This window comes from Orbicella franksi, chromosome 1 (assembly GCF_964199315.1).
Source record: "Orbicella franksi chromosome 1, jaOrbFran1.1, whole genome shotgun sequence".
Taxonomy (NCBI): Eukaryota; Metazoa; Cnidaria; class Anthozoa; order Scleractinia; family Merulinidae; genus Orbicella; species Orbicella franksi.
In genome coordinates this window covers 16,427,534-16,436,560 of record NC_138145.1, presented here as the reverse complement: position 1 = coordinate 16,436,560, position 9,027 = coordinate 16,427,534, and the positions used below count along the sequence as shown (strand labels likewise).

Below are 9,027 nucleotides of genomic sequence, written 5' to 3'. Positions count from 1 at the left end.
TGGAACGTGCGAGAGCGCACAGAGAACTCAGTTGTAATGGTTGTGCAAAGATAGGGGCTACTGGAACTCGTAACGACTGTACGGTGGACGTAGGAAGCAACCTCGTTCCCAGGGCCTTTTCCCTTACTTGGGTGTCCTAGATAGGGAAAAGGCCATGGAAACGAGTTTGCGTAAGAAAGAACCTACTGGGAGCTACCGCGGACTCATTGGAAGAATGCAGGGGCTGCTCATAGTGCGACGCAAAGAAAGAGCAAAGGCCGGATATCCACAAGAAATACGCGAGGTAAGGCATAGGGCAACGTACCAGGAACCACACAGTAACTACAGGGAACTCGAGGCATCAGGGACGAGAGATGGCTGTAAGCACCCACAGCAAACACATGGGGAACGTATCAAGGGACCCACTGGGAACTATGGGAGAGAGAATACAGTTGAGCATATATAGTGGGCAAGAGGAAGCGTATGGTGGACCGCACAAGAAACGTAAAGGATAACACGGGGAATGCTAAGGAAGCGTATAGGACTAATACACGCGTTCCCATCCAGCGGGGATTGGCAATATCCCTAGTCGCTTCATGCTATTTTCATGTCACTTTTAGTGATCCAGTTGAAGAGCTATGAAGGGAGTATTTCTTCCCTGGCAGAGTATTGTATAAATTCGTACACTAGACTGTTCACAGCCTCTCTGTTTACGCACGCGAAAGAAAAAGCGAGCGAAGCAAAGCGCGAAGGACGCGTAGGTAGGGGGTGGGGTTTGCGAGCGAAGCGAGCAACAAGATTCGTACACATGAGATTAAAGTTTTGTTTTATTTTCAAGTTATAATATATACTTATCTCTGTAATTTATTTATTGCTTCATTTTGTTTTGTTTCTCATTATATAATAAGTACATTTCAAACATAAACATTGGCGCTCGTAGTGGAAGTTATTTTTGCCAGTTAGCCTCCATTAATAAGACCAATACATTCACTTACTGCATGCAGGAGTGAATACAGTTTCCCTGTCGCGGCGTTGACGAGCCACTGTCTGTTATAATCAAACCATCGCAGAAAATACGCCATGGAGTATCTCTTCTCTATGCATTTGAACTTTTCACCGATGTCGACCTATTGTAAAACGACAATAAAAGTAAAATATAACTTTGATAGAAGGTATCGAAAAGAAGAGGGACGATCGTGGTGGTTTATCGTAAATTCACGAAATTGTTATTCCAGAAATTTAAACTCCATTCCCGGAATTTCTAGAATTTTTGGGAAATCAGAGAGTTTTCTGGAAACTTTTCCGGGAAAGTTCCGTACCGTCTGTTGCCATTCCAAAATTTCAGGAATGAAAACGTACCTGGTCAGGGCATGAGTTAAAGTTGCTAAGCAACTGATGGCGCCATGATGACGTAACGAGGTTAAAATAATGTTGATTGTACGTGAAATCCTATATTTCCCGAAATTTTGAAAAGTATATCTCGCGAAATATGGCTCTGTAAAAAAATTAGTAAAAAAAAGTCAATCTGTGGAGATAAACCAACGGAGACATGAGATGATCTAATTACTTATGTCTTGTTTTGCACAGACACATCATTAAAATAATATATATGCAAATGTTGCTATGTGTTTCGCTCTACTCATGTCGCTCATTGTTACCATCTTTGATTGTTTTTGCAGCCGTTTTGTAATATTTATGTTTCACAGAAACGATGGTAAAATATTGATTTTAAACAACTCTCCGCTGAGTTGTTCAGTTGTTCTGAATATACCGTGAAGTTAATTATAAATGTAACTCGGATAAAAAAAAGTTGATGGCTCAGTAAACGAGGAAGAGGCGGCAATTGAAGACATTGAACTGCTTCAGCAATAGATCAAATGCACTGATGCATGAATGCGCATGGAATAACTGATTTTATAACCTTTTGTCCTTTTTTGTATGTTTTTTAAATTTACAAGAAATGTATTTCAGTCAGAATTCTCCACGATAGGCAAACCCATAGAATTGTCAGAAAATATGTTAAATTAAAATTTTTTTCTCAAAAATGAATCACTATTCAAACTCTTTAGTGTAAGTACTGAATAAGCCTTTATCTATGCATAATGTTTGCAATTTCAGAAAATGATTGATTTTTCTTTCAAATATTCGTTTGGTTTGCATGGGAATCGAAAACATCTCACCTTTTTAAGGAAGGCAAGCAAGGAGTACAGTGTAGTTAATTGTTTATACTCACAAACAACTAACTAAAGACAAAAGAGAGTAGAGAGTGAGTTTCTTACCCAGCCGCCTTGACTCCTTATCCATACCGCCAAATGATCCAACACATAAAGCCTCACGCAGCTTAACACAGTTTTAACAAGCTCTGGTCGTCCCTGAGTAATACAGTCACTGCTTATAGCGGCAGCAAAAGCGAACAAGGCTACGATCCGTCCCCAAGTTACACCCTCACGAAACAGCTCGCGTCCAAAGTTCCTGAAAATGTCGCCGACAATCACCTCGCTTCGCAGCTTCACCTTGAGCTGTTTGGAAACATTGTTGTAAAGATGAGGATACGAAGTCTCCAGAAGCTCGCCAACCTCGATTATTTTGGCAGAAATGGAAACAGTGTTTTCAGACACGTCTTTAGGGCGGATAAATTCGAGATCCGACTCGATATTGCAGCGTTTCAACCTCTCCTCGATGTAGTCAAGGCAGTATAAATTTGCATCATTCGCTATACAGACATACTCCTCGTTGAGTTTGGCTTCTATGAATGGTTTAAGTTTTTTAGTGACAGATTTGAGCATGGTTTACCAAGAATTATTTCCACGCACATTTAATTCTGCATTTTGAGAAAAACATTAAGCCAAGAATAAACGAATTAGAATAAACGCCGAGATGACAGGTGGATTTTATGGGAACTAAGTGCAGGTGGCATTTTTAATAGGTTCCTACGGCTATACAACATTTGAATAGGATCGTTCGTAAAAGCAAACAGAATTATTGACAGTGTACTGACAAACACGTCATGACAAGAAGGAAATTGTGAACCACTTGACCAGCGTTGTGTGACTCTTCTCTCTAACGAAGCAACAAAAAACAATTTTTTCAAGTGGCACGAGATGGCAAGGCCACCACAGGAAACTCAAACTGAAGAATTGAACAGTCAACGGTGTGACAATAAAAGGGTTTAGGAACACTAGGACCACTAAATAAATGTCATGTCTGATGATATAGATCTAGGGATTTGTATGGAGAGAAGACGCTTTGCCCTTCAGTCAGCTTAAGTGGTTTTCCATACAAATCCTTGTAATTTTGCAATTTTTCAAAAATCTTTACTTTTCGGTTTAAGACCCTAGAATTTTCTGTTTTTCCCATTATTTTGCCCCTCTAGATCTTCCATCTGCAATAGTTGTATGCCTGCAGCTTCCTTTTTAAGTGATTAATAAAGGAAAAGGTTTCTGGAGGGGAAAGCTTCCTCGCTTCCATACGAAACTTTCAAAACTTTTGCAATATTCAAATCGTCATTAAATCTTAACCTTACACGGCATTGGTCTGAAAATTGGTGTTCTGGCTATTTAAAACATGCTCTTTCCAGTTCTGAAAGTCATTTGGTTGTAACTAAAAGTTTAGAAATTATCGGTCACGTGACCAACTGTTGCGAAAGGAGAGAACTTTACTTCCATGATTTTAATATTCTCGAAAAAATACCTTGTTCGTTTATATCCGAGGTTTTTAATTCATTCGCTTCTTTTAAAATGGCAGTTTTGCACATATCGTTTAGGTCTATTTTGCACCTGATTGTTGTGGGTTCTCCATGTGCAGTGAAGTTTGATGTTATTTCTTATGATCAAGAGACAATGATCATGTTTGTTATGATATAATAGCAACGTAGCCAGACTTAGAGATTTGTTTTCGCATAAATTTTCTGAAGAAAATGTTTACCAGTGCCAATAACTACAGGTAAACAGGTAAATCTTGAAACCGAAAGTGCTGATGTAAGCAGTATTCGGTCAGGGTTGTCTTCGATGACAACCTGATGGTGAAATCTGTAGGTCCCAGTCTCCTAGTACCTTTCAAGTCGGCGCTTTGTTCTTCGCGGCCTGTACAATCTTTTCTGATATTTTCCACTGAATTATGTGATAGACTTGAACTTTTTTTGCTTTTTTCTTTTCATTGAAGTGATCGAAACGGTAAAAAATTTCCCAACTTAACGAATCAAAACGAAAAGTTTTCAATAACAGAAGAACTTACAGTGGAACGACCATACTCGCCCTGTCTGGGTGATGGAAGCCTGGGTTGGGGTTCTTTCAAGGCTTTAGTTCCGGGAAGCGTTGCCTCGTCAGCTAAGAAAACTCGCTGATTGGAAGCTTTTCAGAGTTATAACAAGGTAAATTTCGTTTTATAAGCACTATTTGACCGAAAGTGAAAGGTAAAGTAGCCCTTTAACTCGGTCCGTGTGAATTACAGAACTTTCAGCGAGTAAAAAACTTGAGATTTGACGAATTGCAGAGAAGAAAGCATGGCTCAACAACAACCTCCTGACGTGGAGATGGCGGCTGCTGACCCCTCAAATACACCGCAAACCCAGCCGATAGCAGCAAACCAGGTCCAAAATGAAGCAGGCGGTTTTGTTTGGAAAGTGGATGATATGGAGAGGTTTCGACGTTTTCTTGTGCTCGGAAGCGAAGGAGGTACGTACTATGCGACGGAACAGAAACTCGGGCAAGAAAACGCTCAAGCATTGTTGCGGCTAATCGGTGAAGGTCGGGGCCCCGAAGCTGTAAAAATAATTGTCCAGTACAGCACGGAGGGTCGTACAGCCAAGCAAGACCCGATCATCCTGTCTTTAGCTTTGTGTGCCCGCTCAACCCATTTGGAGACCAAGCGAGCCGCTTACGCCGCTCTCAGCCAAGTGTTACGAATTCCCACGCACCTCTTTAATTTTGTCGAGATTTGTGAAACATTGAGCAAGCCACAAACAGGATGGGGCCGAGCGCACAGAAAAGCAATTCAGAAGTGGTATACTGGAAAGAAACCACGAGGTCTTGCCGTGGCTGTAACCAAGTACAAACAGCGTAATGGATGGTCTCACCGTGACCTGTTTCGACTATGCCACGTAAAGCCAACAGACCCGGCCATTCAGTTCGTTGTGAGGTATGTGATTAAAGGTTTTGAGGCCGTACAGGCTGACGCGGCGGCAGCTGGTGTTGGCCAGGATATCACATCGGTGTTCACCTTCTTGAGAGGGGTTGAAGAAGCGAAAACAATGAACGAAGACGATTTGGTGAACGCCATCAGGGAACACGGTTTAGTGAGAGAACATCTTCCCACAAACCATCTCAACTCTAGTAAGGTGAGGAACGCTGTATGGACAAATAATTAAAAGCGTTATACGGATAGGTCAAATTCACTGGCACCATTATACGAGGAAGGGGGTGGGGGATATGGGAACCTCCGGGGGAACATGGCTGTGGTATCAGAGGGTTTCTGTAGGATTCCTGAAGTGGTCGGTTCAGAGCACTTCCTTAGTCTGTCTGCCTTTTTCCTGCGAAAATATTACAGAGAATACAAGTATAATCCTTGCGTGCATCCAACCAATCCCCTGCTCTCCCCCAGTCGAAATGACTGCATGTTCCAAACTCTCTGAACTGTCCCCCATCCCCTCTACTTTGTGGAACTGATTTTACAGTGGAACTATATTCAAACATTACCATGCCACCTTGTCATATCAACAGGGTGATTCTAAAAAAAGGTGTTCTTAAATAATTTCACTGGATTAAAAGAAAGAGGTCATCTTCACAATGAACGAAGTGATTGTAGTAACAAGGTGATACTCTATCTCAATTTGAAATGATCTTTATGTTTGTATTTGCGACAGATCTGGGAAGCTCTCCTTGAAAAAATGCCCATGACTGCCATGATTAGAAATCTTGGTAAAATGACAAATGTTGGGGTCTTGGCACCCTTGTCAGATGGAATGACCAAGGTCTGTGAGATGCTAAGGAATGAGAAGAGTCTTAAGGATGCACGTGTTCACCCATTCTCCATCCTGTTGGCTCTGAAGCAGTACCAAGCAGGTCAAGGTGATAAAGGAAAGCTTACTTGGACTCCTAACCAAGCCATTGTGACAGCATTAGATGAAGCATTCTACCTCGCTTTCAAGGTTTGTGCTTGTGTAATTTAGACAGATCCAGCTAACGTGTATACATCCTTGTTTCAACCCAATTCAGTGATAATTCGTTTTTGCAATTTGCCACATGCAACTGATTCAAGTTCAATTCAATTTATTTACCCTAATTTTAGTTACATAAAGTTCATTTTGTTAACAAAGATACAAAGTGAGAAAAAATAAATAAATGCAAAATTACATTTTAAATAAAATTTTAAAAAAGGGAGTGAATAAGATAAAAGCAACTGATTGCATGGGAGTATGACTGTACACACAGAACAACTGAAACCTCCCAAATGAATCATCTTATGATCTGAATTAAAATCATGCAGCTCCAGGGCTTGACTTTCAGGAAAAAACCTCGAGGTCAAATGGCCCCTAAGTTTTCAGATTTAGTCGCCAGCAAGAGCAGTGAAAAGCATGAAAAGTTAGTCGCCAGTCAAAAAAATGTTGTTACATTGGCAACCCAAGCATTCAGTGCAAAATCATGCTTCCAGTGCAGCAGCTGTATATCTTAGCAGTGGTCAGTGATGTATTTATTTTTTTGTACCTGTATAAATTAAATGTAGTTGTTAGTTATTATAATATATTCTCATGTTTGTTGTAAATATTATTTATATTTTTTCTGTCAAGCACTTTTATTATGAACCCCTGGTTCATGAGAATGGGCAACCACTCCCTGTGCCATGACTTTAAATAAATTATTACTATTATTCTTGTATTTTATTTTGCTAAGTGTACTAAGTACATACATGCACCTTTTTTAACTTTCAGACTGTTCAGCCCACTAATAAGAGATATCTTTTGGCCATTGATGTCAGTGGATCAATGTCGTGGGGTAACTGTAATGGTACAACCATAACTCCCAGGGTGGCATCTGCTGCCATGGCGATGCTTACTGCACGTACTGAACCACAGTATCACTTTGTTGGCTTTTCTCATCGTCTAGTACCTCTGAGTATTAACTCCACCATGAGAATGGATACAGTCTTAAGAACCATCGAGCAGGTTAGTACTGTAGTTATCATTCTGTGTTTCTAATCTACCCTCAGATTTTATTAAGATTTTGTGACATTATGTCAGTGACAGTTATAGTGTACACTGTATTTGTTTGTGGTTCCCACACTTTCGTCAGGTCCCAGTGTTATTTTGGATACTGTGCCAATTATTGATGGTTAACTCGCGTTGTAGGTACCAATGGGGGGAACTGACTGTGCTCAGCCCATGATCTACGCTAAACAAAACAACCTCAAAGTGGATGTGTTCATTGTTTACACGGACTGTGAAACGTGGGCTGGACCTGTGCACCCAAGTGAGGCCCTCAAGCAGTACAGAGTACACTCTGGTATTGACGCCAAGCTAATTGTGTGTGCAATGACCTCCAATGGCTTTACTCTGGCGGATCCTGAGGACAGAGGAATGCTTGACATGGCTGGGTTTGACTCAGCTGCCCCAGACATCATCAGGCAGTTTGTAGAAGGCTTCTGAACATACCCTAGCACCTGTAGTAGGAATGCAAACCAGTCTACCAGTGTTACCTTCAACAGGCAGTAGTGTGCTTATATCTGTGGCACTATTCTTGTTGTAAATATTTTACGAGCATTTTGTAGACTGCACTGTCAGTGGTAAATTAGTTTTTGTTTTGTTCACATGTGGCACAAAGCTAATATTACATCTACATCCTTCCATACGTGGAGGCATTGTGTGTTTCTGATATTTGGAGTAAGTGTTGTTCCTTGCATTGTACTGGGTCAGCACTAACTTAGAGATTGAAAGGAGACTTAAAGAAACTGGTATTACATGAGCTCTACGTGCCATAGTAAGCTCTTATTGGGTGAATTCCATTGATCATAGTAAGTATAACCAATAACATTTTTATCTTGTAGTAAAGTTGTACTTTCCTAACTCCCACCTGTAGCGTGTGTAAGGTGAAATAAAAATAATTTTTTCAGCCCCAGCCTTTGTCATTTTGCTGTCTAATTTCTCAGTTTGTTCTTTTAACTGGGTAGCCTGAGCAGTGTGAAAAGAATGTCATGTTCAGTAGCCTTGGGCTAGTGGATTCTATCCCTCTCTTACCCACTGGGCAAGTGAAGTTTTTAGGGAATATTTTTGAGGAAATTCAAACTACAGAAGTGCTGTGATAGATGATACTGTTGTCAGTGTTAGTTAATTTTGAATTAATTAATCATGCCAGTAAGAATTTTTTTTTGGGGGGGGGGGGGCAAGGGGGGGGGGGGGCTAGTGAGAATTACAATCAGGCTAGTAGATTGTAGTTACAGCTTGCCCAAATGGGAAGCACAAAAACTGGAGTTTTCTTGGTACCTTTCTGAGACTTGCATGGTACATAAATTGTGCAGTGTTATTTGTTGTTGTTGTTTTTATGTTGGTCATTCACCCCATGAGGCGGGAAACAACCTCCAAGGCTCTGGAGGGAGAGTATTGAGTGAAATGCACAGGGATGACAAGGAGAGGGTTGTAAGCTTCTGACTGTCACTTCCAAGGGAAAAATGTGAAACTTGAAGGCTCCAGTTTGAGATTCTATCATTTTGGTGATTTTCAATTGCATAACTTGCATAGAGGAATTATCCTGGTCCTTCTTTCTGCAAAAGAGCCAGGGCCATAGCCAGGAAAAAATTATGACTGAGGCAAGGTTGGTTGTTTGGTTATTTATTTGCTAGCTGTGTTTTTCTTTTCCACCTTCAAAGAAAAAACTGCAAAAAACAAATGACTCGTGCAATGCAATGCCTTGGTTTGCCTGTTACTAGCTACAGCCAAGTCTCCTCTGCAGCCATTTTTTGGGGCATGCATATTTGGGCATCATTTATCCTTGTATCAGGGCCCCAATTAGAAAGATTTTATTAACCAAGTGCAAGGGACTTGCTGAGAGAATACTGGCC

At 40.8% G+C, this 9,027-nt stretch overlaps 2 protein-coding genes across 3 annotated transcripts in view; one reads left to right on the top strand and one right to left on the bottom strand.

Annotated features, from left to right (window-relative positions):
• The window catches only part of LOC145493327 (bcl-2-related ovarian killer protein-like), a 3,976-nt gene extending 340 nt beyond the window's left edge, over positions 1-3,636 (bottom strand). The window contains exons 1-2 of the mRNA XM_081472773.1: positions 2,259-3,636; positions 1-1,106 (exon numbers count right to left, since the gene is read on the bottom strand). The exon at positions 1-1,106 is cut by the window's left edge and continues 340 nt beyond it. Of these exons, the coding sequence (XP_081328899.1) occupies positions 939-1,106; positions 2,259-2,765 (675 nt within the window). The 5' untranslated portion in view covers positions 2,766-3,636 and the 3' untranslated portion in view covers positions 1-938. The remainder of the gene's footprint in view (positions 1,107-2,258) is intronic.
• Positions 3,637-4,105: 469 nt separating this feature from the next.
• Positions 4,106-8,087, top strand: LOC145493287 (RNA-binding protein RO60-like). Of its 2 annotated transcripts, none has more exons than XM_081472724.1 (5): positions 4,106-4,348; positions 4,471-5,314; positions 5,840-6,124; positions 6,905-7,138; positions 7,322-8,087. In XM_081472724.1, exons 2-5 carry the CDS (start codon positions 4,481-4,483, stop codon positions 7,616-7,618), a joined length of 1,650 nt encoding a protein of 549 aa, XP_081328850.1. In that variant the 5' UTR covers positions 4,106-4,348; positions 4,471-4,480; the 3' UTR covers positions 7,619-8,087. The 2 variants fall into 2 exon arrangements, with proteins under 2 accessions (XP_081328850.1, XP_081328842.1); XM_081472716.1 differs by having other exon boundaries at positions 4,108-4,348; positions 4,429-5,314.
• The last annotated feature ends 940 nt before the right edge of the window (positions 8,088-9,027 follow it).

Coding starts and splice junctions, on each gene's coding strand:
- LOC145493287 (XM_081472724.1), top strand. CDS start 4,481: ATGGCTCAACAACAACCTCCTGACGTGGAGATGGCGGCTGCTGACCCC. Junction 6,125..6,904: donor CATTCTACCTCGCTTTCAAG/GTTTGTGCTTGT, acceptor TTTAACTTTCAG/ACTGTTCAGCCCACTAATAA. Junction 7,139..7,321: donor TCTTAAGAACCATCGAGCAG/GTTAGTACTGTA, acceptor CTCGCGTTGTAG/GTACCAATGGGGGGAACTGA.